Source organism: Crassostrea angulata, chromosome 10 (genome assembly GCF_025612915.1).
Source record: "Crassostrea angulata isolate pt1a10 chromosome 10, ASM2561291v2, whole genome shotgun sequence".
Taxonomy (NCBI): Eukaryota; Metazoa; Mollusca; class Bivalvia; order Ostreida; family Ostreidae; genus Magallana; species Magallana angulata.
In genome coordinates this window covers 54,802,707-54,829,945 of record NC_069120.1, presented here as the reverse complement: position 1 = coordinate 54,829,945, position 27,239 = coordinate 54,802,707, and the positions used below count along the sequence as shown (strand labels likewise).

The following is a 27,239-nucleotide window of genomic DNA, read 5'->3' as shown; positions in this document are numbered from 1 at the left end:
ATTATCATCCCCAAGGATTTATGAAACTGTATTTGCTCATGAATGATACATACTTTTGAAGTAGCAAGTCCACAAATTAAGTTTAAAAAATGACAAAATTGGCCACCGATTACACAGTACATGTACTATGCAGGCACTCCTCACTCAATGACTCACAAATCACAAGCACACATCAAACATAGCACAGTTGTCATTAAAACTTTATTCACATAAAAATGCATGGATATAACATATCAAGATAAAATTAAGGTTCAATTAAAAAAGTACATTTTTAGTACCATCTCACAGAAAACTACAGTTCATTCTAACCGGTATCTAATCAAACAGTTCATTCTAATCGGTATCTAATCAAATTATTCTGGACTGTTATATCTTTACTACACGAGTATCTATTATCCATAATTCTGTCATCAATACAATAAGTTATCTTCAATGCACATGACATATTCTGTAAGTCATTTGCACTCTTTATCAAAATTATTTCTAATCTTTGTTTTGTTTTTTAACTAGATAATGTTTCAACCTATTGCACAGTGCAGAAAGTCTTTGTTGTTATGAGTAAAGAATCATTGACAAGATGATTAGATCAGAATGCCTTGACATAAGACACATTTGCTGCACTATTACGATCCAGCCATTTCCTGCCGGTTGCTATAGTAATGACTGCGGGGTCATCAGGAGGGTGTGTCTGTGGCCAGTAAGACTGTGTGTTGTCCCCCTCCACTCACTGCTATCACCTTCCTACAAAATACATGTAAACAATATTTAGCATTTGTGATGCTGAGTATTCAAGTGTGTGACTCTCAGTCAATATACCAGGCAGTTAAAGTACTTGTACTGTAAGCCAGAGCCCCAAGGTTTGACTCCTTGTTGAGACTTTACTTTTTATCTCCTGTTACATGTAGGTCATTCCACATTACAAAACTGTTACTATTGACGTCCAGAGACGTCATATAAAGATACTACCTCAGGTTTCTAAATATGCTTTATATACACAAACCTAGTCTGAAAATTCATTGACAGTACTTGTATCATGTTTGGATATTCCAAATAATAAACTTTTCTTTTAAAGTAACAAAAAATTAAATTGTGCTTTTGGAGTAAAACTCTGCTTTCATAATATGTAATAACTGGATGTTAACATAGTGAAATCACAGCCTCAGTAAATTGTTAACACTGAAGCCATCAGACAAACCAGTTATAGTACCCAGTCTGTAGGATGTATGTTGTGTACACATAGGTTCATTATAGGATTGTTATCTTGTCTTCCACTGATTTTGCCCGCCATTACTGAGTCTGTCTGGTATAGATACAGTATAACATGGGCCTTTACCTGGTCTGTAGCTGTTTTCCTGTCATTAGCTGAGGTGTAGTAACGTCCTCGTCATCACCCGAGCCAAGCTGTTGACTAGTTCCCATCCCCCAAGCATAGATTTCACCTGCAGCACAGAAAAAGTTAAAAAATTAATTGAATTTTCTTCTATCACAAAAGTCTGATACTAAGTGTCCAAAACAGAGGGTTAAAGGCTGTAAGAAAAAAGTGACAATACAACAGTCAAAATCAAGAGGTACCTATTTATACAGGTGATAAATGACAAAGTTTACCCGAGTTAGTGACCGCATAAGACACTGCTTGACCGGCCGCCACCTGTTTACATGGAGGAAGGTCAAGGACAGCAGGAACTCTCTTCTCCTCGTTGGAATCTCCGTGTCCGAGGCGACCATATTCTCCTCTCCCAACTGTGTACACCTTACCTACAAAGATGTAATATACATGCTGATACAGATGGAAGCAATATATATAGATACAGCAATGTACATCTAACCTACCATGAAAAACAGATAGACAAATATAGCAATGTACAACAATATACATCTAACCTACCATAGTAAATATTCTAACAGACATGCAGAATAAATCTAGAAGCATATTTGTATACATAAATTCAAAAAATTACTTTATCATTAATATATCATAATTATTGATAGATAGATAATGGTTAATTGTATAATACATGTATATACAAACATTGAAGAAGACACTGTACCTGCAGTGTCCAGACAGATGGCATGGTGTTGTCCAGCATCCACCATCGTCACCTTTACATCCTCCGACATCGCCTTCACGTAAACCGGCACAAACTTATTCTCAAGATCATTGGTGCCTATAGGAAGAGAATTCAGATCTAAGCTACTGTTGAGACAGCTTTAACGAATAAATGACAAAAGGAAAGGGAAGACATTGATGCATGCGCAAATCAAAGAAAATTGTTTTGCCTTCTAGATGTATATTATTGTATAACGGTACTTAAAATTCTCTCCAAAAAGAAATACAGTTCGAGTGAAGTTATTGAGTTCTTAAGTATATATTGAGTCTGTTCACTTACCAAACCAATAACTGATATTGAGCCCCCAAACATAGATTGTTTCCTCAAACAGCTGAGAGTAGTTTTTGAGCCACCAAGTATAAATTGACCAAGTATAAATTGCACCTGTTTACTCAAATGGCTAATACATTGTAGTTGATTTTATACCTCAAAGCATACATTGAGCATGCTCACTCATTGATTTACAGGGCAGCTAAAGGAAGTTTTTCAGTCCACAACCATAGATTGAGTTTTGCTCATTTACCCATCTGATATTAGTTACTGAACATGTTGAACCAACAAATAAAGATTGAGTCTGTTAACGTACTCAAGGACTATTGGTAAGCTAAACTGAGTCTGTTCACTTACCCAGCTGATAGTAGTTATTGAGTCCCCAAGCACTGATTGAGTCTGTTTACTTACCCAGCTGATAGTTCAGTACCGATCAGACCCAACCTAACACCAAAGTAAACCCCAACTAAACCCCGGGTTTACTTTCTGGGTTTACTTTTTGAAAATTTGGGTCCACATGGAGTTTACTTTGGGTTTAATCGAGAATTGCTTTTGGAGTCAACTATACGCACTGAAGTGTGAAGCAGACTTGTATTTTATCTTATCATCCTACTGCCTGTGATTCCTGCCCCTTGTATCTTTCGAATACACATGTAGCGTCTGCTTTCAGGGGTATACTTCTGATCGGGGTTTACTCTCTGGGTTTACTTGGGGTTTACTCTGGGTCCACTCTAGTAAACAAATTGAGTAAACCCAGAAAGTAAACCCAGGGTTTAGTTGGGGTTTACTTTCTGATAGGTTGGGTCTGATCAGTACTGTAGTTATTGAGTCCTCAAGCATTGATTGAGTCTGTTTACTTACCCAGCTGATAGTAGTTATTGAGCCCCCAAGCATAGATTGAGCCTGTGTCTTTCTCCCGAGCATAAGACATGTACTGTCCAGCGTACACGTCATCAAACACCACTCTTTTTTTGGACTTGTGTCGAAGACATCGAATGATGGCAGGTTTTAAAATGTAGTCTGGAAAATGAATGAATTAAAAATTAGCACTGAAAAAGATGTATACCTAAAATAAGAATCAATTGGTTTGTTGTAGGACTGTGTTCGTTAATTAATCAATAAATTTTGCCTTTTGTGGTGATAAAACAAATTATGAAGAATATGTTTGCAATAAACAAATAGCAGAGCAGTTCTAACTGAATTGATTCATATTAGATTGAAATTTCCAGTTAAGGTAGAACTTCATACCTAAACCTTTCCTTCCTCCTCGCACAGAAAAACATTCTGCCACTCGTCCCAGCTGCCCCTGCTCTGCACATCCTGGAGATATAAAGGTATGTATCCATGTACAGTATGCAGTCCAATGAAAAGGCCTTTACATTTGTATACAAAAAAATATAAGACAAATCTCTCCTCCTCTACAACAAAAATTACAATTACCATTTACCCCTAATAACCATAATTTAAAATACATCAGTATTGTGACTTTTTGTCAGAAAGTTTGTGTTGAAATCTTTAATTCACATGAAAGTTCAATTTTTTTAATTTATGTCAATAAATTGAATTTTTGTTGTGCTATTAGCTTACCACATGAGTAGATTTCGCCTTTCTCAGTCAGACACAGAAGATGGTCACCCCCAGAGGCAATCTTGATGACGGTTTCCCCTGGCAACATCTCGATTGGTTTCTCCTGAATGCCATCTGATGTCAGGCCTATCTTTCCATTGGCATCCTACAAAAGGGCGAGTAAATAATGACACAATAAATCCATATTAAGTGACATGATTTCTACCAGCACGAGTCTATAGCAGGCATGGGCACGATTACTTGAAAATGTATTCGATTAATAATCGATTACATAGTGGAATTTTGTGTAATCGATTATTAATCGATTTCACTCATTTCTGTCCTGTAATCGATTGTAATCGATTACTTTAAAACAAGTAATCGAGTAATAATCGATTACTTCTATTATGTTTCACTAACACTCTATAGAAATCAGTCAATCAACTATGGCCTTATATAACATACTGTTTAAATTATTTTTGCATAAATTGAACTGGAACATCTCAGAAGCAGATATTCTATTTTTATCTACTGTCAAATCTTAATCAAGCTTGCATCTTCTGAGAGCTACTTAATGGTTACCCTGAAGTTTCCCCAGGCAAACACTTTTCCTTCATCGGTCAGCACAGCGGTGTGGCTATCTCCCGCCGACAGTTGGATGCCCCGCCCCAGGAGGTCAACCTTACTAGGGAGGGTCTCTGAGCCTTCTTCTGATGTATTCCTTCCCAAAGCCCCCTCATCATTACAGCCAAAGGTGTACACCTAAAACAGTGAACAATATAGGTACATGAAAACTCTGATCTCTTTGTAAATACAAAGTAAAACAGTGAACAATATATGTACATGAAAACTCTGATGTCTTTGTTAATACAAAGGCGTACACCTAAAACAGTGAACAATATATGTACATGAAAACTCTGATGTCTTTGTTAATACAAAGGCGTACACCTAAAACAGTGAACAATATATGTACATGAAAACTCTGATGTCTTTGTTAATACAAAGGCGTACACCTAAAACAGTGAACAATATATGTACATGAAAACTCTGATGTCTTTGTTAATACAAAGGTGTACACCTTAAACAGTGAACAATATAGGTAGATGAAAACTCTGATGTCTTTGTAAATACAAAGTAAAACAGTGTACATGAAAACTGATGTCCTTGTCATTACAAAGGTGTACACAGTGTCATTCAGCAAGTAAAAAGAATGATATCTGGATTTGTGTATACAATTAAAGGCATGTACATTGTACAACTACATTTAAAACACTTAATACATTGAGTGAACCCTCACCCAATCTTACAAAGATATATACATGTAGCTACATTGGTAAATCACCAACCTCTCCCTTGTTGGTCAGACATACAGTGTGCATGCCCCCTGCTACTGCCGACACGATCTTCTGGTCGTCTATGTTGACCAGGGCGGGGCGACTCTTCTCCATGACATCGGGTCCTAGCCCTAACTGACCAACGTCTCCCTCCCCACAGGCCAGAACCACACCAGTCACGGTCACATCAGGGTGGGAGGGGTGGGCAACTACAACAGGAAGATCATGTGACTGTTAGTTTACTGCATGGTGATTTCATGTATTTTATACAGAAACCTTACGAGTCAATACCTAAGTGCACAGCGGCTTTAGTGTTTTATACAGAAACCGCTTATAAAGCAATATTTATGCTTTCTATAACTTAATTCATACAGAAATGTTTGGGCTTTTTTTTTTAATAACTCTAAGTATACAGACACATTGGTACATGGATGCAGTTTTCAATCTTTAAGAATATCATATTTTAAGCCACAGTATTTGATACAACAATAATGAACATGGCTGCTCTTAAACACACAGCTATACCTTACACCTAAATATACCTGTATCGACCTTACACCTAAATATTCCTGTATCAATCTAACATCACCAATCATTTAAGTTTTCAACTTTAGCCACAATTTTACACATACAATGAACAGGGTTATCTTTCCTGACCGACTTACTCTTGTGCTTCTTGCTGACCACTTTATTGGTGTCTCCCTCCGACTCCCTCACCCTCTTCTTCCCTCTCCCCGGCATCTACAATTCAGTTCTTAAAGGTTTTTAAGAGGACCATTACCTGTTATATCAACACTATTACTATATAAATTAACAGTCATTTCAAGGCTACAGTTTCTCCATCATTTTACAGAGCATTATTGGTATAAACTGTGGCAATGAATTGCATCAACATTTACATGTAGCCGAAAATCCCTGTGTAAAAACACATGGACAATTGAAATCATATCCAACAGTATTCTTGAGATATTTTCTGTCTTCTCAAACCATATGAAAGGAAAAGTAAATATGTGTGTTCTAATATATGACCTCTCAATAAAATCTCTGCGTTCTAACTCCAATATTGCTAATATATATTTAGACCATCTTTGGAGCCACTCACACACTCTGAACGTTTGACTTACTGTATATGTTGTATATATCTCCATGTGCTAACTGCTAACTTCTTATCCCCCCCCCCACTACCCCTATGACACCTGTATTACTACATCTACCCCACCACCCCTTTGACACATGTATTTACCTGTTGTTGGGGGACCATGCCCTCCTGTAGGACAAAAGCCAGCTGTTCTTCAGACAGAGTCATGGCTGGGACTGCTGACTTACCTGGGGAGTTTACCTGTATTTATCACCTGAGTAATTGTCACCTGGGATAATTACACCCAGCTGAGTTCACTCACAGGTGTCCTCAGGTGCCATTGTCTCCCAATTCTACAAATATCTACCCCTTCAGGTAAGTGATGACCCCAGCTGTGTCAAAATCACCTTCTTACGCTGAATGAGGATATTTAATTATTTGTCTCCTATAAGGATATGATAATTACAGAGTGATTAATATCTAAATATCACATCAATCCCTTGTTTTCTTTTTTTCACAGATTTTTATTTCAAAATTCTTTACTATTACATGTATTGATATTATTTCTTTTTTACTATTATTGATGTTATGTACCACCTTGACAAATTTATTGTACATTAGAATATGATTTCAGATATTACACTATACATTCTACAAGGATCTTTTACTATTAGTTAAAAATCAGCAATCTTGATTTATTTCAGATATGTTTAAAACATATCTGCAATCAAACTTAGTGAGTCAATATCAAATGTTATCTGTATGTCCTTTTCTGCTGACCACCAGTTTCTTACTATAAATTTTAAATGACACCAAGATCGTGTCCACTGATCAAATACAATGAAATACAGGTCGGAAACAAAATGAAAGTATGAAAAAATAAAATTCCTGCACCTAAAAATAGCAAAAAATTTCCACAGGTGTAGAGTTTACCTTCAAAATGGAGTCTTTCCCAGTAGTATTGTAAGTTTAACCAATATCATAATATCATTAGAAATGTAAATACTATTAGTAAATTTCCTATCTAATGCTATGAAAATTGTAAATTACAAATTGACAATTGCTCAACACATTACACACATCTAATTCTAACAGATGTGAGGGAAATCAGCACATATCAGAGACAGTGTTTGTGGTACTGTGTGAGATAGTGGGGACCACAGAAGAGGTGGCCATCAGGAGGGAGACGGCGGACATCAGGGAGATGGTGCTGAGATGTGTGACACCGTATCATGGGGACATTAATATTGGGATGTTGAGTGGAAGTACTAGAGAAGGTTTCAGACTGGAGGGATCAGATGTGGACTGTATGTACTGGCCAAACAACCACCGAGTGATCATGAACATGTCTCAGTCTGAGTATTACAACACAGCCATTACAACCTTGATTCTCTCTGACAGTTCTGAGAGTCCACCCGGATTCACTCTACTTCAGTTACTGACACCAACAACAGACAGAGATGTCCAATCAGCATGTGTCAGAATGAATGACAGAGTCCATATATCTTGTTCTATATACAGACAGTTAACTTGTTCAAATGTAATGCCTAATTCTACTGTACACGGACCCTGTGGTAGTGGTTATATAGCAGGGGGACCAGAATATGACACTGCCTTCTGTTTTGTTTGTGACTTTTGGCCTCCGTCTGCCTCCTCATGGATAAATAGATGTAATTCATGGCCTAATCCTGAAGTTGTTGATGACATTGTCAGAAATGGATGCCACTTTGTAGCAATAGGACACCCATTAGGACCCCATGAAAAGGAAGAATGGAGATTTTCTTTTTCTCAGGCAGAACAAAAATGTGTGTATGCAATGAACCACAGTCAGTTTTTGACCTATGGATTGTTAAAACTTTTTCTTAAAGAAGTAATCAATCAACAATCAGAAGAAACCAATGAACTGTTGTGTTCCTATCACATGAAGACAACTATTTTCTGGGCAATTCAACAAAACACACTACCACACTGGTGTCCACAAAATCTCCTGGCCGGTTTCTGGGTCTGCTTTAAACTCCTCCTTAAATGGGTGTATGAGGGGATCTGTCCTAACTTTTTCATTCCACAAAACAACCTGTTTCTGACCAAGGTTCATGGCTCAGCACAAAACAGATTGTTCCTACAGTTACATGAATTGTACAAGAAAGGTCTGGCCTGTCTGTTACAGAGTTCCTCTATCAGGTCCTACATCATTGATGTCCTGTACAATCCTAGAGCTTTTGTTTGTACAGATGAGAGTATCATGAAGTCTGAATTTGACTATGATGCAGAACTTTTCAATGAGATATTTCGTAATGTTAAGATATTCCCAGTAGTTCTCCACAATTGTGTGAAATATTTATATACAGCAGAACAGTTTGTACAATCACCGATGACACAGTTTAAAGTTGTCATGTTACAGAAACTTACAACCTCCACCCTTCAGCACACTGCTTTTATATTACACAACATGTACACTAACACAGGTGTCAACAAACAGATGTATATTGCAGACAAAATATCCTGTCAAATGCTGAAATTAGCAGCCAAGTTTGGGTGTATATCTGACATGTTGTACATTGCCATATATTATTACAAGACACTCAGATACAGGGAAGCTTTATCTGTTATAGAGATGACAAAGGTCAATTTAGCACAGCCATATCTGATGTATGAAAAACATGTAGACAGAGAGAGGTATACTGAGGCTGTAGGGGGACAGTCCTGGTCTACAAAGATGAGACAGGCTGTAGCAGAGGATATCAAACTTGACAGTGATATCTGTTATATCAGAGAACTAATACCAGAGCAACAGTCTACTCAACAGAGCAGACGGCCTTTATTAATTATCCCAGTGTTTGTACTGTTACACTTCCTAGAGTTCTTGTGTTACAGACACATTGATACACCATTATCACAAGCAGCTCTAGATGAGCTACAGGTCCTAGTCCACCATGATCAGGGACTGTATTTATGTGATCTATCCAGAGAAATCTCCTGGGAGATTCTGGGGATCTGTCAACAGATCACAGGGAACCTCCAGGCTGCTCTATACTCATACCAACAGTCACTCACACAGTATCCATTTCACAACATACAAAATGCTACACAGAGGAGAATTCAGGATATGATTCAGTCAACACCTTGGCAATAGTGAAAAAAGCAGTCTCAGATTGATAGCCATTAACAAGACAGACTTTCTGTACCAATCACTCTCTAGAATCACATTGTTTATTTAACACTGGTATTCATACCAAATGATTTAATGCAAGTCCAAGGGCTGCTTTCCTTATAAAACCTTTCATGTAGACAATATTTAATTTTACAAAAACTCTCAAACCTTCATTTTAAATTTTATCAGAGCTGAAACAAATCTTCAAATAATATTGAAATACACCCACAAGAAATTAAATTGACTTATAGTGTTGAAATATTTGATCATCTATGTACAGTTAAATCCAGTGTGGAATACTGAATGGCAAACTGTTCTTTTGTAAAAATAGAAAAATTGAAGTTGGGACAGGGTGAGAAGAAATTTTCATCTAACAAGAGAAGAGAAAGAGCTGTTTGAAAACAATGTCCACCTACAGCCCCTGATAGTTTGGCACCAAAGAGTATCTACTCTCTGCTTTTGAAATGAATTTGTATTGAAAATTTAATAACAGTATTAAACACATGTACTTCTATACCAAGTACCCTGTAGTATATAAAATAACTAATTATTGTCATTTCTACTAACTTACAGACTTACCAATTTGATAAATAAAATGATAAAATACTGTCATATTCATTTTCCATAGGTCACTCTATATCTTAAAATAAACTCCAAATAGTTATGACTGTTTTTCATCATTATTCTAAAAATGATGGATTTCAGTTATTACTAAAATTCAGTTTTATGACTAGAAATCATCATTTTTAAATAAATTGGTATGTCACGGTGCACTTAATTATCCAATTTATTTTATGGGGCTTTTTTTTGGGGGGGGGGGGGGGGGGTCAACTGTGAGTTATGGTGTTTCTCTACACATGAGACCATGGCAGGAAAGTGTACCATGACATAAATACCAGTAGGCTGGAAGAATGGAAAACAAGTCACATTTACAAAATTAAAAAGATGTACGTTATGTAGCTGGTAAAAATGACAATAATCCGTTATTTTTCAATATGATGGATTTCAGTCACACCCCTGACTGTCCCTTAACAAAAGCTATAATCTGCATTACAATAAAATATTACGATTTTCTAAATCTTTATCAGTTATGTGTTTGTCAATCATAGTACATGTACTTATTCATAATTGTAGTCAAATGTCGAAGTAAAACAGCTATTATTTTGCAAGCATAGTCCTAATTTGATCAACTTTCAGCTTCTATGGTCAACATTACAGTTTCTTAGTGTAAAGCATATAATTATTTAATTTTATTATACATGTAGTACCACTATGATAATTTTCTGTGTAAAATTACAAGAAATAAAGATGCTATTCTTGCTAACCATGAAATACCGGTAGTTTCCGTGCTTTCTGCCCATGGTGAATAGTCATTGAAACTGTTCACCTGCTGCATCGAATTTCCCTAGTTTTTTAACTCGGAACGCCTCTGGTGTAATCTGATTAGTTACGTTAAATCTAATATAAAGTCTGAAAACACCAACAAAATCTGCATGGTGGTCATTTCAAGTTTTTTAGGTACAATAAAATAGTAAATACACGTACCTATTTATGGGAAATGAGGACAATAGCAAGTTTATTGTTCCCCTTGACAGCAACTACATGTATTTCCCTCAGCTTTGCCTCTAGCTGCAATAATGTAGCCTTCACCCGTTTTTTTTTTTAAATTTTTTTGGGGGGGGGGGGGGTGTTAAATAGTTGCTGTCTCGGGGGACAATAAACTTGCTATCGTCCTCACAGCCAGTACAAAAATAACTCGGTAACTCCAAAGCAGAACATAATTAATTTTCAGAGTAAATTTTTGCTAGAGTCTGACATGAGAAAGTTCCACAAATTCAATGTTCAGTGAATAAATCAGGCCAAACTAAAATTATTGTTTGGAATTGCCTCCCACCTCAAACAAGGTATTATTTGAACTCGGGATAATTATTTAACTCAGAATTCTATACAATTGTGATTTTAGCTGTAGTTGCTGTAGTTGGACATCAATTATGCAGTAATGATGATTTGTGTTGTAGAACTTGATACAATATATGTATACGAGGGTTATATTTTTATCAATATACTTCATCATATGCTAATTCAAATTCATTTGTAGTACAGTAAAACACGGTTATAACAAAGCGCCAGGGGCGGGCGATTTTGCTTCATTATAAGCGTATTTCCTTATATCCTTCAAGTTTACAACATGTAATATAGTCACAGGGAATGAAAATAACTTTGCTGTAAGCGTCAATTCATTATAAGTGTGTTTGATATAATCATGTTTTACTGTATACATAATTATATCATTTCTATTTAGTATAATATGTGTTCTTCATATTTATTTCATTAAATTATGAAATATTTCATCATATATTATAATTCAAATTTATCTTTTATAAATAAACTTCTTTGTTTGTTTATACAATATTGTTTGTTTGTTAATGTGTCTTCATTTTTTGTTTATTGTGTCTTTAAAGTTTAATGAAAGGGGGGGGGGGGGGGGGTAAGTAACTTGTGTGCTAGTGTTAGTTGAGACATGCACAGAAGGGTTAGTCCATGCCAGGCATGGACTAACCCTTTTGCGCATGCGTTAATTTTGAGTTTAGCTTATTTGGCGTAATCTGTAAAAAAAAAATGTAAGACCAACAAAATTACAATGTTTGTGGAGTATTATGCAAATTCATAAGAATACACAAATATTTCACTCAGTGTTTTCAATTGATAAGTTTTTGAATAGAAGGAAAAAAAATTGGAACAGCAGGCAACCTAATCTCGGCGAGGGGTCTGGGGGCCGCCTCAGGCCCCCAGCGGGTCCAGGGCAGAGCCCTGGTAGGGGGACCAGGTGGGCGAAAACGAAAATAATCATTTTTGAAGGTACTTTTGCTGCTTCTAAGGCCATCTAAAAGTATAAGTTTTATGAAATGTCTACTGCTAGACAAACTCAAAAATTCCTAAATTTAAGGATGTTAGCTATCATAAACACAGCTCTAACCAATAGGAGGTATGCTCATTAGAGCCTAATTTATTAAATTGAAAAGGTGAGTAATGTTTTGGTGTTACACATTAGTTTTAACCTTTAATAAATATTTAAAGATTTCATTAAAAGCACTATTTTTTTAAATTTTAATTTTTTAAATATTATATAGCACTACTGTTATTATTTTAAAGAGCTGTGATAATATAAACAAATATAAACGAATAAGCATGCTGATTGGCTTTTTTTGTCTTTAATTTTTTTGTTTATTGTTTTTTATGTTTATTTTTAATTTTTGTAAGCAAGTACTGTTCTTATCGGGATAACCACGACGCCCTACCAGGGCCCAGACTCAATTTGCCTAAAAAAAAAAAACAATATCTTACAAGCATTAATATTAAAAATACGGCACAGTATCTGTAATCTTTATTCTCTAATTATGTGAATTATTGTAATGGAAAGTAACATTAATTTAATATAACATAAATAATGTCCATTTAAAATAACATAGACACGCAACTATTACGGAATTATCAAGTTTGTCCCGGGTGATCGAATCCAGTTTTAATGACCCGGATTTTCTTAAAAACTGTTATTAATTGAAAAAATATTACTTTCCGTTCAATAAATGACTATTTCTTTTTAGTATTTTATATGTTTTACCGGAATTAAACGTAAAATGTTCATTTTTTTCTTAAATAAGTCCACAAAACCGTAAAATGTCGACCCGGGTTTGCCTACCTATTTTACCAACTTGGAAATCAACATTCGTCGATAAATTTCTAAATACTCATTGTTTTGCAGAAATATTTACGGCGAATACAGTTATACTGATTGGTGACATATCCTGAAAATTTCAATGAGATTGGTTGATTGTTCACAAAGAAAATTGAAAAATATCGATCTGCCCCGGCTTTTATTTTGTTATACAGGCGGTTAATTTTGCCGGTTGCCGGCTCTTATTGAAAACACTGTCACTTTGTTCCACCAACTTCCACCGATAAAATACCCTGTTCTCAGTGAAATACCTCAAACTGAAAAACATTTATTAGCAAAAATAAAGAACATTCTTTTCATACAGCCTTCGGCATATCGGAGTATCAATAGCATTATTCTTGACTAATTATACTCGGGCTCGCTCTTCAAAGAATTCAAACCATGTGACGTCAGTAGTATATATAGCACCGCCATGCATCTATCACTCATATTTTTTCTTGGCGGACTTCGTGCGGGCTCAGCTTAGCTTACGGTTTGTTATCATATTAAAACTGAGACGTTGTCTTTGTTAACACGTGGTTCACGTGTTTGTTCGTTTTTAATGACTTAACTGCTTGAAATTTACGCTGGTGTATATTTCTTATACACACGTGGTTCACGTGTGAATTTCTTTGTTGACATTTTTACATGTCATCTTGTATCGAATCTGGGGACGAGGTCCTCTCTATAATGGCAGACTCTGATAATGATTCGTTTGAGGGTTTCGATAGCGATGCTATTCGAGAAGCAGAAAAACGACTTGCTAAAAAATTGAACGAAGTTAAAGCAGTTACTAGAGCTAATTCTGCCACAGGTTCTGTGAGCAAAGACTTAAACAATAATGGTAATGACCAGAGTGAATGTGCACCGGCGAGGCCGGTAGCGAGTTCTAAAGGTACAAAACGAAAGAAAGCAAATGGCAATAAAAATAAGACAAAGAAAACGAAGAAAGATGATAAGTTATCTGGTAAAGATATTACCAATGCACTAGTAAACATGGGTCAAGATGAGATAGATAAGTTTAAGGAAATCATGGGCATAAATGATTTAATTGGTTGTATTTACAATTTGCAACAAGATAGTGCAAGTACAAATCAGTCAATAGAACACGAAAGCATCTCTAGTGAGAATGAAAATCAAAACGAGTTTGATTTCTTTGCTGATAATGAATCAGAGAAAGACATAGAATTAAGTGATTGGGCAATACCAGATTGGTTTAGTTCAGATAAGAAAGGGAAAGATATTGATTCTAAACTGGCAGAAATGGTCAATACTTTGTGTATTAAAGAGGGTGAGACATCAAAAATTATTGAAGATAATCCAAGGCCAGCTAATTGCAATAATTTAGTAGCACCTAGGGTCAATACAGACATATGGAACATTTTACCAAAATTTGCCCAGAGTCGTGATTCTGGTTTTCAAGCAGTGCAAAAAACCATTGTTGCGGGTATTACACCTATACTCAGAATTGCTGAGATGATGAAGACAAATGATAAGTTCAAAGAGATAAGAAATCTGTTAAAACAGTCAATTATCGTGTTGTGTAATTCCATCTACCAAATTTCTCAAAAGAGACGATTTTTGATGAGAAGGGTTTTACCCAATAGATTCCAAGACATATGTAATACATCTCAGCCCGTATCAGAACTTTTGTTTGGGGGCGATATTCAGAAAAAGATCAAAGAATTGTCAGACTTTGATAAATACAAAAGAGACAGGCCAAGGAACAACTCTTTTTATACTAACACAAGAGGAAGAAAGAATTACCCTTACAATTATAATTATGGTAGAGGTAGAGGGTCAAACAGACCTTTTTTAGGGGGAAGAAATGCATATGGCAGAGAGATGAGAAATGTGGACAGAAGAGGAAAGAACAGATTTTAGAGAAAGATGTGATTAAGGTAGGGAGACTAAAAAATTTCGTTCATGAATGGAAGAAAATAACCAATGATCAATGGGTGTTGAAGACAATTCAAGGTTATGAAATTTCCTTTAATGAATTACCATATCAGAAAAACAGACCTTCTCAAATAGCTTTTGATACATACGAAACATCTCTTGTTGATGAAGAAGTGACTGAATTGTGGAAAAAGGGGGCAATTAGAGAAATTGACCTTTGTGATAGTCATTTTTTATCTAATATATTCGTGGTTCCAAAGAAAAATGGAAAGCTTAGACCCGTTATCAATTTACGATCTTTAAATGAATTTGTTACATATGAGAAGTTTAAACAAGAAAATTTGGGTCAAATTTTAAATCTCATTCAGAAAGGAGATCATTTTTGTAGTGTGGATTTGAAAGATGCATATCTAAGTGTACCTATTGCAAATGAATATCAAAAATATTTATGTTTTCAATGGAAGGAAAGATTTTATTGTTTTGTCGTACTTCCTTTTGGATTGTCTTCAGCACCCAGAATTTTTACAAAGATATTAAAGCCTGTGTATGCTTATTTTAGATCCATGGGTATCAGATGTACATATTACCTAGATGATTCATTAATAATGAACAAAAATATAGATGATTGTAGAAAGAATACTCAGATTATTATGAACACATTGAATACTTTGGGATTTCAAGTGAATCTTGATAAATCTGTGTCAGAACCCACTCAAATTATTGAATTTTTTGGGTTGATTATAGACTCCAGAAGTTTCAAGGTATATTTACCAAAGGAAAAAATTGAGAGATTATTAGAAGTAGCAAGAAAAATAATGGAAGAAAGGTTTATTAAAATAAGAGATTTAGCTACTCTCATTGGATTAATTATTCATGCATGTAATGCCATCTCCCCAGGTCAACTTTATTATAGATCTTTGGAAAGGGATAAAATTAAGGCATTAAATAAAAATGACAAAGATTATGAAGGTCAGGCAACTTTATCTACTTTAAGTAGACTTGATCTAAACTGGTGGATAGAAAATATTGAGTTAAAGAATGGCAAACTTATTAGACTATCTCATGTAGATTACTGGATAGAGACAGATGCCTCTCTTAAAGGCATGGGGGCTGTATTTGGAGATAAGAATTTTAGCAAGAGTTGGTCATCAGTGGAGGAGAAATTTCACATTAATTACCTCGAATTATTAGCAATATATTTAGCATTAAAATTCTTCTTTAAAGAGAAACATAATGTTCATATTGGAGTGAAATGTGACAATACAACAGCCATTGCTTATGTCAATAATATGGGTGGAATGATTTCACAAGATATGGATTATTTAGCAAGAAATATTTGGGAATGGTGTTTTAAAAGAAATATTTGGGTGACGTGTCAATACTTGCCTGGTAAATCAAATGAATTAGCAGATTATTTTTCAAGAGAAACATCTAGTTCAGCAGAATGGTCATTGAAACCAGAAATATATGAAAGAATTTTGAAACAATATTTTTCTCCTGATGTTGATCTTTTTGCATCATTTGCCAATCATAAAATTGAAAAGTTTGTTACATGGAAATATTGTCCACAAGCATGGAAAATCGATGCTTTTTCCTTTACATGGAAGAATCTAAATCCATATATATTTCCACCTTTTCATCTATTGGGGAAAATTTTGAATAAAATAATTGAGGATAAGGTCGATAAAGCTATTGTAGTGTTTCCAGTTTGGAAATCTCAATCTTGGTTTCCTTTACTTCTCTCAATGCTCATTTCTGTTCCAGTTAGGCTGCCAAGGCACACAGATTTAATGACAGATGGAGAGCGGAAACATCCCCTCAACAAAACAATCTTACTAGCCGCAGCACTTATATCTGGAAAACATTGGAGAACCGAGGGTTTCCAAAAGACATTAGAATCGTCCTGCTCTCATCATGCAGAAAATCAACAAGGAAGCAGTATGACCTTGCCTGGAAAAATTTCATATTTTGGTGTGATAAACGGAATAGATCTGCAAATGAAATTACTGAGAAAGAACTAATGTCATATTTGTTTAGTATCTTCAAAAATGGAAAATCATATTCCACGATAAATACTCATAAAGTGGCAGTGACTCAAACTTTAGCTCTGAACGATGATAAATGGAGTAAGAATTCTATATCTTTAACTAAGTTTATGAAAGGATTGTTCAACCTGAGACCATCTTTACCGAAATACAAGTTGACATGGGATGTGTCTAAAGTATTAACCTTTTTGAAAAGTTTGTTTCCTTTGGAGTCTTTGGACATTAAATTTCTCACATTGAAACTGTGTACCTTGTTAGCATTGACTACGGCGGCTAGAGCTCAGACATTAGTGTGTATGAATATTAAGAATATGTGTTTAAATTCAGATAGTGTTGTGTTTTATTTTACGTCATTGTTGAAAACATCCAGACCAGGAAGGTCTTATTCTATTTCATTGCAAAAATATAGTGATAAAAAATTATGTGTTGTGTCGACACTTCATGAATATCTCAAAAGAACGAAGAAAAGGAGAAAAAGTGATCAACTTTTAGTGTCATATAAGACTTTCAATAAAGTATCTACTAGTACAGTGGCAAGATGGATCAAAGATGTTATGGGAAGTGCAGGAATAGATATCACTTATTTCAAAGCACACTCTATTCGTTCAGCTGCATCTTCTTCAGCATTAAGGAGTGGTGCCTCATTGACGGATATACTTAAAACTGGTGACTGGTCTTCTTCCAAGAATTTTAAAAAATTCTATTGTAGAGATACATGTAATGTTACAGCAAGTAATAACAACACAAAAACATTTATGAATGCTGTTTTACAAATGTAGTTGTTGTTGACACAGTCTTAAATTGTTTTTTGAATAAATGGTTGATCTAATTTATTGTCAATTCTTTGAACATGCTATTGATACTCCGATATGCCGAAGGCTGTATGAAAAGAATGGGCCCCTCATCCAAGCATACCCTGGATGTGATGGATGAGGGACATTCTTGGAGTACAGCCGGAGGCTGAGGAGTATCAACATTCCCAACCCATGTGAAACATTCATGCCCGCCACTAGTTTCTAATTGACAATAAATTTTCTTTAAATTATGAGTGATAAATGCATGGCGGTGCTATATATACTACTGACGTCACATGGTTTGAATTCTTTGAAGAGCGAGCCCGAGTATAATTAGTCAAGAATTATGCTATTGATACTCCTCAGCCTCCGGCTGTACTCCAAGAATGTCCCTCATCCATCACATCCAGGGTATGCTTGGATGAGGGGCCCATTTTATATTCTTGTTTTGGTCATGAAATAATTAAATGATAGTTCATTCGTAAAAACATTTTTTTTAAAATTGGGTTTGATCCAGGAAAAGAAATATACATTTCCTCTGTTTGAGTTTTTAGTTTTTTCATCAAATTTTACTATTAATAGCAAACTTCAAATTTGAAAAAAAAATTCCCCTCCCTCCCACCTGGGTTTGAAAACCCCAAGATGGCAATTCCAAATTTGGCTTTGGCTCCATTATGCATTGCGGTAAAATGGCGTTTCTAATGAAAACAAAGTGTAAGTTATGCCCCTTAGTTCTAAAAATAAATGTTGTACCTGTAAGATGATTTTTCTCTATTTCTATATACCCCCCCCATTTTGTTGCCCCACTTTTCTATAGGGTATCATGGTTTCATCAAACTTATATCTGCATAACCTGTGCTTTCACACTAAGTACTGAGTTTTGGACCGAAAAACTTTCCCAGAATATTTTTAAAGATTTTCTCTATATATTCCTATGTAAAAATTCAAACCGCCATCACGGCCCCGCCCTACCACTAGGGACTGAGATTTTGAATTTACACTACCCGAAGATGCCTCTACACAAGTTAAAACTTTTCTGGCCAAATGGTCTTTAAAAAGAAGATTTTCTCTATATATTCCTATGTAAAAATTCATCCCCCACTGTGGCCTCACCATACCACTGGACTATTATTTTAACGAATTTGAATCTACACTACCTGTGGATGCTTCCACTCAAATTTGAGCATTCCTGGCCCTATAGTTTTTGAGAAGAAGATTATCTCTATATATATTCCTATGTAAAACTTGATCCCCCAATTGTGGCCCCACCCTACCCCCGGGGACCATGATTTGAACAAATTTGAATCTACACTACCTGTGGATGCTTACACTCAAATTTGAGCATTCCTGGCCTAATAGTTTTTGAGAAGAAGATTATCTCTATATATTCCTATGTAAAACTTGATCCCCCATTGTGGCCCCATCCTATCCCCGGGGACTATGATTTGAACAAATTTGAATCTAAACTACCTGAGGATGCTTCCAATTTAAATTGAGTTTTTCTGGCGTAATAGTTTTTGAGAAGAAGATTTTTAAAGAATTTCTCTCTATAAAAAATGTATCCCCCATTGTGGCCCTGCCTTACCCCCAGGGACCCTGATTTGAACAAACTTACTACCTGAGGATGCTTCCGTTCAAATTTGAGCTTTCCTGGCCTAATAGTTTTTGAGAAGTTTTTTTTTAATATATATATTCCTATGTAAAACTTGATCCCCCCATTGTGGCCCCACCCTACCCCCAGGGACTATGATTTGAACAAATTTGAATCTACACTACCTGAGGATGGTTCCATTTTAATTTGATCCTTTCTGGCCTAATTGTTTTTGAGAAGAAGATTTTTATAGATTTTCTCTATATATTCCTATGTAAAACTTGATCCCCCCATTTTGGCCCCACCCTACCCCTGGGGACCATGATTTGAATGAGCTTGAATCTACACTACCTGAAGATGATTCCATTATAATTTGAGCTTTTCTGGCCTAATAGTTTTTGAGAAGAAGATTTTTTTATATTTTCTCAATATATTCCTATGTAAAAATTCACCCCCCTATTGTGGCCCCGCCTTACCCCCGGGGACCATGATTTGAACGAACTTGAATCTACACTATCTGAGGATGCTTATACTCAAATTTGAGCTTTCCTGGCCAAATAGTTTTTGAGAAGAAGATTTTTAAAGATTTTCTCTATATATGCCAATGTAAAACTTGATCCCCCAATAGTGGCCCCACCCTACCCCCGGGGACCATGATTTGAAAAAATTTGAATCTACACTACCTGTGGATGCTCCCATTTTAATTTGAGCCTTTCTGGCCCTATAGTTTTTGAGAAGAAAATTTTTAAAGATTTTTCTATATATTCCTATGTAAAACTTGATCCCCAAATTGTGGCCCCACCTTACCCCCGGGGACCATGATTTGAACAAATTTGAATCTACACTACCTGTGGATGCTCCCATTTTAATTTAAGCTTTTCTGGCCCAATAGGTTTTGAGAAGAAAATTTTCAAAGATTTTTTAATATATATTCCTATGTAAAACTTGATCCCCTTATTGTGGCCCCTCCCTACTCCCGGGGACCATGATTTGAACAAACTTGAATCTACACTACCTGAGGATGCCTCCACATAAGTTTTAGCTTTTCAGGCCAAATAGTTTTTGAAAAGAAGATTTTTGAAAAATACCAACAAATTTTCAATAAATCTCAATTATCTCCCCTTTAAAGAGGGCGTGGCCCTTCATTTGAACAAACTTGAATCCCCTTCACCTAGTGGTGCTTTGTGCCAAATTTGGTTGAAATCTGCCCAGTGGTTCTTGAGAAGAAGATAAAAATGTGAAAAGTTAACGACAACGACGACAACGACAGACAACGGACAAATTGTGATCAGAAAAGCTCACTTGAGCCTTTGGCTCAGGTGAGCTAAAAACTCTTAAACTGACCAAAAATCTTGCCAAAATTTAATTTTAAAGTTTAATATTTTATGTGTCATATTTAAGTCATATGTTGATAGCTGTTTACTGTATAACATACTTAGATAAATTTTTAAAACATAACTTTCATCGTGTACAGCTGTAACTGTTTCGAATACGTGAAACGCTTGGATAATCATAATGTTTATTTATCATTGTTATTTTAAAGCATAGTCTCATTTTAATCATTTTCAGGCTAAATCATTCAATTATTATGAATAATTATGTATTAAGCATGCTTTCATAACACCGGAAATGCTGTGTCGATTATAATTGTTTGGATCATAATAATATCTGATCAATTTTAAAAGAGTGATTGTATCTAGAGTGACAATTGGTTGAATTTTCTGGCCTTTAATCAATTATTTCTATTTAGTCAATACAAATAAGGCTTTTTCAATCATCGCAGATGATATCAGTTTTTGTTCGTGATTGAAGCTCTTTTCGTTTACATGCTTATCAATTTGTATATCTGATGATTTTTAACTGTAATACAATATATGGAACAAGTAAAACTTAATGCAATTTACCTTTTACATTTTGTTTTAATTACCATGAAAATCACATGTATACTGAATATCACTTTTTAACTATCGCCCAACCATCCAACTTCGGAGATATATAACTTTCTCAAGTGCAAATAAACCTCTATATTGTGCAAATACAACTGATAGTAAATTATACCCAGGGTCTTTTAAAACATGTAAGAAGTCTGCCAACACATGCTGCACTTTGCTAGAAGATTTTTTGTAGACCCCTGTTGTTACAGAAAAATCCCCATATTTGTACAAGTGCGCATGTGTAGACTCTGAAAACAGAATTCTGAATGCTAGCAGAAATTCATTTTCATTGACTCCATTATGAGAGTCTGACTAAAGATTGGAAACAGGGATCTGTTCGAAACTTAACGTTAGAGGAAGTTCGAACTACCAAATTACCACGTGTTCCTTTAGTTTTTCCTCTGAGCTCACCATTTCTAGGTATATTTTTAACTTCTATAATTGTTTAAGTTACTTACTTTTAAGTTCACTGTCTGTTTAATTCCTTCAGAGCAAAATCTGTAATTTTTTTCTGTCGTTTTTCGTGATTTGATTGAAAATCCCGCGCAACTCCGGAACGTTCACAAATACCGAGCCCGACAATAATTATAAATTCGCGTACGTAAGAAGAACGCATAATCCACCATTTGATATACACAAAGAAAACATTACACCAGGAGGCTGAACCCATAAATTTACGGTAAACTATTTCTTGGAGTAATACATTACGATTCATTTATTGAATTAGAAAAGAACAGGTTTTATAAGACATATAACTTTTGTAATTTGAGAAAATTTTGACTGAGAAAATTCGAGCTGGCTATTGGTTATTTGCTTTGATAGGTATTTTTACCTATATTATTCATGAATTACGATGTGAATGAATTTTTATGACAATAGTTAGGAGGATAGAACTACAGGTAACATTGCAAATGTTGATTTAACTATTTTTAATTATTTAATTTCAGGTATGGGGGATAGATACAATATTCACAGTCAATTGGAACACCTCCAGTCTAAGTACATAGGTACTGGGCACGCTGACACCAACAAGTGGGAGTGGCTGACCAATCAGCATAGAGACAGCTGTGCCTCCTACATGGGACATGCAGACATGCTCAGCTACTTCGCCCTGGCAGAAAATGAGTCCAAAGCGCGAGTTCGGTTCAACTTGATGGAGCGCATGCTACAGCCCTGTGGCCCCCCTCCTGAGAGACCTGAGGATTAAATCTGATCCCCTCACACAGTCAGAGGAGTGCGAGTGATAGAATATGTCTGAATGGAAACTGTAGGCATATTATTAACAAAACTGAGTAAACATAAGCCGTATGCAGGATTTATTGTTTGTGCAATCCAAACTTCGACTTTCTTTAATATTTAACATTATGTACAAATTGATAAAAATGATAAATCAGTGAAAATATTGTATTTATATGATCTTGATAGCATTTGTATTTAAGTACTTTGTACATAAAATATTTTCTAAATAAATATAAGTTATAATGAGAAGTTAATAGAACTGTACTTATAACATGACACATCAGGTATGGAATTAAAGTACAGCGAATGTACAGCTAGCTTTGGGCTTATTATTCCTGTTTAGCTCCAAGGGTATTTTGAATTGGAAATCTGTTTTACTTGTACCATGTTGTCTTTTATCTGTTGAGTTTTTAACTGGGTTTTCCATCGGATAATCCAGTTATTTAAATGGTAAAAATGGCGGGCAGGCAGGCGGCTGCCAAAGTGTACCCCTATTGTACTGATAACTCCTCCTACAGTTTTCAAGATAGGAAATTGTTCTTTTGCAGATCAATTGTACATGTATTAGAGGTGTGCATATTGCTAGGATTTTGATATCTGATAATTTATGAAAAAATACCAGCTTTTGAACTTGGTCCTTTTTTTGGCAAAATATTGCATATAAGGTACCCCTATTGTACTGATAACTCCTCCTACAGTTTTCAAGATAAGAAATTGTTCTTTTGCAGATCAATTGTACATGTCTTAGAGGTGTGCATATTGCTAGGATTTTGAGTTCTGATATTTTTGGAGAAAAAAAACAGCTGTTGAACTTAGTCATTTTTTGACAAAATATTGCGTATAGGTACCCCTATTGTATGGATTACTTCTCTTACAGTTTTCAAGATAGGAAGTTGTTCTTTTGCAGATCAATTGTACATATATTAGAAGTGTGCATATTGCTAGGATTTTGGTTTCTGATAATTTTTGAAAAAAATACCAGCTTTTGAACTTTGTCAATTTCTCGCAGAATATTGCATATAGAATAATCCACTTTTCTGGATACGGTAGGTATATACTGGCGTGCGACCAGTTCTCGCCGAGTACCATTTCTCGTCAGTACATTGTGACGTCATTTTTCATCTATAGTTTTATGTGTTGATAAAATGACGTCACAATGTACTGGCGAGAAATGGTACTTGGCGAGAACTGGTCACATGCCACTAGTGTTTATAATGCAGGGCTGACATGGATTATGAATACAGTTCACATAAAAGAAAACCCTGTTTGCTGTCACATTGACAGCTTTTCACTTGTTATTTGTTAATATGATAATTTAAAAATATAATCACTTGATAATTGAAAAGTAGAACCACTTGATCATTGCGTGCGAAAATTTTTTTACTTCAGTTATTTAAGCATAAATGAATCATTATTTTTTTAAAGATATATGGGTTATTATCAAAATATGCAGTCTTTTGCGTCAGTGTCAATTTAAAGGGGCATCGGTCACAAGTTTGGTCAAATTAAATTTTTCTGATTTTATCATTTACAATGCTTAAGGAATGCATTTCTAATGAGCAAATGAAGTTTGAGAGTCATTCGTTGACTTAAAAGCAAGATGCAGGGCTCACAGTTCTTTGTCACGTAAACAAGACTGGTGCCCTCTTTTTGATTACACAGCTTCAATATACCAGTAAAAAATCTTTTTAAAGTTGATTGGTCTATCTTCTGATTCATTTTAAGCATAAATAAACAGTTCCTAACGTCTAACACATTCATTTTAGATCTAAAACGTGAATTTTCACTTTCACATTCAAAACGTAAACTTTATTTATTTAGCTTTATTTACATAACAAAGAATTGTAAGCTCTGTAACTCGCTTATAAATAACTCAAAGAATGACACTCAGAGGACTATATTTACATTTTGCTTGAAAGTGTGTTGAAAGCTACTGCAGTTATCACACAGGGTACTCAAAGGTTAAAATGACGAGTTGTATTATGACGTCACAAACGTTGAACGCTGTAAACTGCAACGTCACAAGCGAACATCAAAGTAAACGCTTGTGGCTGTTACTGTGGCTCTTCCATTAATATGAACTTACCCTTAGGATAAGATTGGAATTTAAAGGTATAAATCACATTTGCAGACAAGGCAAGAAGTTAAAAAAATTAAATATAAGCAATAAATCATGATTTTTTTGAAGAATACAGTCTCATAACTGCAGCGATGTGTGCATACAAATTTTCATAACGACTCAATTTGTATGTACATACCGCTGCAGTTATGAGACTGTATACTTCAAAAAATCATGATTCAATGCAATACTGAACAAAAAAAGAAAGGTATATATGTAAGTGTACAATTTTGTTTTACTTTCGTTCGAACAAAATTTTTGACAATAAATGTCCTTTATAACAAATTAAATTACATTCTATTGTGATGAAAAAATCCTGATTATTAAACCGTTACGCCCTTTAACTGACGGTGAGTACAATGGGTAGAAGCCCGTGCTACACACAGTTTGACCACGTGTATCCGCAAAATTCTTTGCAAAGAATATCTTTGCTGTCTGTCAAAAATGAAAATCAAAAATTTAGTTCATTAAATGCGATTTTTGAAATGCCCCGATTGTCTAAAGAAAACCGTGAACGCTGCGTTGGGATGCTCCAAGTAGACATGTCCCAAAACGCTGTAGCAGCCACAGTCGGAACGTCTCAGAAGACGATCAGCCTTCTTCATGTTCTTTGGAGACGTTTCCAAACCACTAGATCTACCGATGACCGGCCCCGCAGTGGAAGACCCAGAGTAACCACCCCTACAGAGGACCGTCAAATCCGGTTGCTTCATATGAGAAACAGATTTTTAACGGTGGTAGATTCAGCTCAAAATGCTTTAAGGAGGAGGATTAGCTCTCAGACGGTACGAAACCGACTGAAGCGTTGCGGTTTGAAAGCCCGTAGACCGTACAAAAGAACAGAGCTGACAGATCGACACAAGACCTCCCGACGGAACTGGGCGCGGCACCATTTCGCTTTCGGGTGCAACACTGGCCCATAGTTCTCTTCAGTGACGAGTCTCGTTTTAGTTTGAAGTTTGCCGATGGAAAAAACCGTGTTTGGAGGAGACGTGGAGAGTGTTTTGCCGGTTGCTGTGTGACAGAAGTAGACAGATTTGGTGGTGGTAGTGTAATGGTTAGGGGGGGATTTGTGGTGGAAACAGAACAAGACTTGTTGTAGTGAACGATATAGAGATGAAATTCTCCCCCATTGTACTGCCATATCTGCGCACCAATGGCCCTGGTCTAACATTCCAACAGGGCAACGCAACAGCTCACACTGCTCGAGCAACAAGAGAATTCCTAAACCAGAACAACGTTGACATGCTAGACTGGCCCTCAAAATCTCCGGATCTCTCGCCAATCGAACACGTTTGGGACGAGTTAGGTAGGAGAGTAAGGATGCGCAGACCCCAGCCCCAGAATCTCTTGCAACTGGCAACAGCACTAGAGGAGGAATGAAATAATATCCCGATATGTATCCTCTATGCGTAGAAGGTGTGTCGTAGTATTGAATGCAGGTGGTTGCCACACACGGTACTGACTTGTGAAATTCCATTCTGATCCCAGGGTAGATCAGTAGAGTGTTCTAAGCCTGTGTGTTTCTAAAAGTGACTTTTCACAAAAGAATATTGTCAAACATTGGTGCCTTGTTATCATAACCAAACACTGTTCTGATCCTTTGATTTTAAATAAATTGACAACAAATTATTTATGCTACACCTTTTTTTTGTTTAGTATATAATATATGATATGGGCCTAACATGCCCCCCCCCCCCTAAAATGAACAACATTATTTTACTGTAATTCTTTGTTTTCTTTGTACCGATGTATATGTGATGTTTTTACATAATGTTCATTTCGATTCAACTGCCAACAATTTGAAATATGACATCGTAAAGAAAACCCTTTCCCGCCATTTTTGCATTTTTAACATAAAACAGCTTTGTTTTCAAGCAGTTTTCTTTCAGAAAACATAGAGCGCATGCTTGAACAAACAAAATATTTTAATCAGAGATGTAGCTAGCCAAGGCTTATAAGTCCCAAAAAGTTCCCTGGTTCAAGCATGCGCTTTATATTTCCCATTCATAAAAAGATAAGAAAATTTTGGACTGATTTTGATTGAATTATAGAAATAGCGTCACTTCAGACGTCGTATACTGCCAGTGGGTGCATATAAATCTAATAAATAGCTGAAAAATATATTTTGCATCAACTCTTCTAAATTCTTAAATATAACATAACATTTTATTGTACCAGAAACACTTTTAAAAATTGCGAATTATGATAACATGCAATGAAAGATGAAAAGAGTTTGTTCATTCTATTACTCCCCCCCCCCCCCCCCCCCCCACACACACACAGTGGGTTTCAAGGTCTATGTTTTTGTGAGTAATAAATATAAAACAAAGTACTGAAGAACTGACGGGAGTTGATTTTGTCGATGTTTGTCTATCTTAAAATCAATGATATGT

The 27,239-nt window shown here is 35.6% G+C and overlaps 4 protein-coding genes and 1 pseudogene across 5 annotated transcripts; 4 read left to right on the top strand and 1 right to left on the bottom strand.

Annotated features, from left to right (window-relative positions):
* Window positions 1–186: 186 nt before the first annotated feature.
* Window positions 187–22,062, bottom strand: LOC128166075 (regulator of chromosome condensation-like). 2 transcript variants are annotated; one of them, XM_052830976.1, is made up of 11 exons: window positions 21,944–22,062; window positions 5,944–6,019; window positions 5,291–5,487; window positions 4,527–4,706; window positions 3,966–4,110; window positions 3,627–3,698; window positions 3,240–3,398; window positions 2,049–2,165; window positions 1,606–1,755; window positions 1,334–1,439; window positions 187–741 (listed from the first exon to the last, which is right to left on the bottom strand). In XM_052830976.1, the coding sequence occupies exons 2-11, from the start codon at window positions 6,017–6,019 to the stop codon at window positions 675–677; spliced, it is 1,269 nt and encodes a 422-aa protein (XP_052686936.1). In that variant the 5' UTR covers window positions 21,944–22,062; the 3' UTR covers window positions 187–674. The 2 variants fall into 2 exon arrangements, with proteins under 2 accessions (XP_052686936.1, XP_052686935.1); XM_052830975.1 differs by lacking the exon at window positions 21,944–22,062 and adding an exon at window positions 6,522–6,731.
* On the top strand, window positions 6,853–11,184 carry LOC128166074 (uncharacterized; annotated as a pseudogene).
* On the top strand, window positions 13,720–16,998 carry LOC128166076 (uncharacterized). The gene is made up of 2 exons (XM_052830977.1): window positions 13,720–15,123; window positions 16,886–16,998. The coding sequence occupies exon 1, from the start codon at window positions 13,871–13,873 to the stop codon at window positions 15,104–15,106; it is 1,236 nt and encodes a 411-aa protein (XP_052686937.1). The 5' UTR covers window positions 13,720–13,870; the 3' UTR covers window positions 15,107–15,123; window positions 16,886–16,998.
* Window positions 22,048–23,037, top strand: LOC128166077 (splicing factor 3B subunit 5). Its single transcript, XM_052830978.1, has 2 exons — window positions 22,048–22,164; window positions 22,433–23,037. Exon 2 carries the CDS (start codon window positions 22,435–22,437, stop codon window positions 22,690–22,692), a length of 258 nt encoding a protein of 85 aa, XP_052686938.1. The 5' UTR covers window positions 22,048–22,164; window positions 22,433–22,434; the 3' UTR covers window positions 22,693–23,037.
* A 2,291-nt stretch (window positions 23,038–25,328) lies between these two features.
* Window positions 25,329–25,766, top strand: LOC128166056 (uncharacterized). Its single transcript, XM_052830961.1, has one exon. The coding sequence runs from the start codon at window positions 25,329–25,331 to the stop codon at window positions 25,764–25,766; it is 438 nt and encodes a 145-aa protein (XP_052686921.1).
* The last annotated feature ends 1,473 nt before the right edge of the window (window positions 25,767–27,239 follow it).

Bases quoted from the DNA above. Each gene is read 5' to 3' on its own strand.
- LOC128166075 (XM_052830975.1), bottom strand. From the start codon at position 6,584: ATGACTCTGTCTGAAGAACAGCTGGCTTTTGTCCTACAGGAGGGCATG. The intron at 4,111-4,526 runs GTAACCATTAAG...GCCCTTTTGTAG, and splicing joins TTGCCTGGGGAAACTTCAGG to GATGCCAATGGAAAGATAGG. The intron at 2,166-3,239 runs GTAAGTAAACAG...CTCTTCCTATAG, and splicing joins CAATAACTACTATCAGCTGG to GCACCAATGATCTTGAGAAT.
- LOC128166076 (XM_052830977.1), top strand. From the start codon at position 13,871: ATGTCATCTTGTATCGAATCTGGGGACGAGGTCCTCTCTATAATGGCA.
- LOC128166077 (XM_052830978.1), top strand. From the start codon at position 22,435: ATGGGGGATAGATACAATATTCACAGTCAATTGGAACACCTCCAGTCT.
- LOC128166056 (XM_052830961.1), top strand. From the start codon at position 25,329: ATGCCCCGATTGTCTAAAGAAAACCGTGAACGCTGCGTTGGGATGCTC.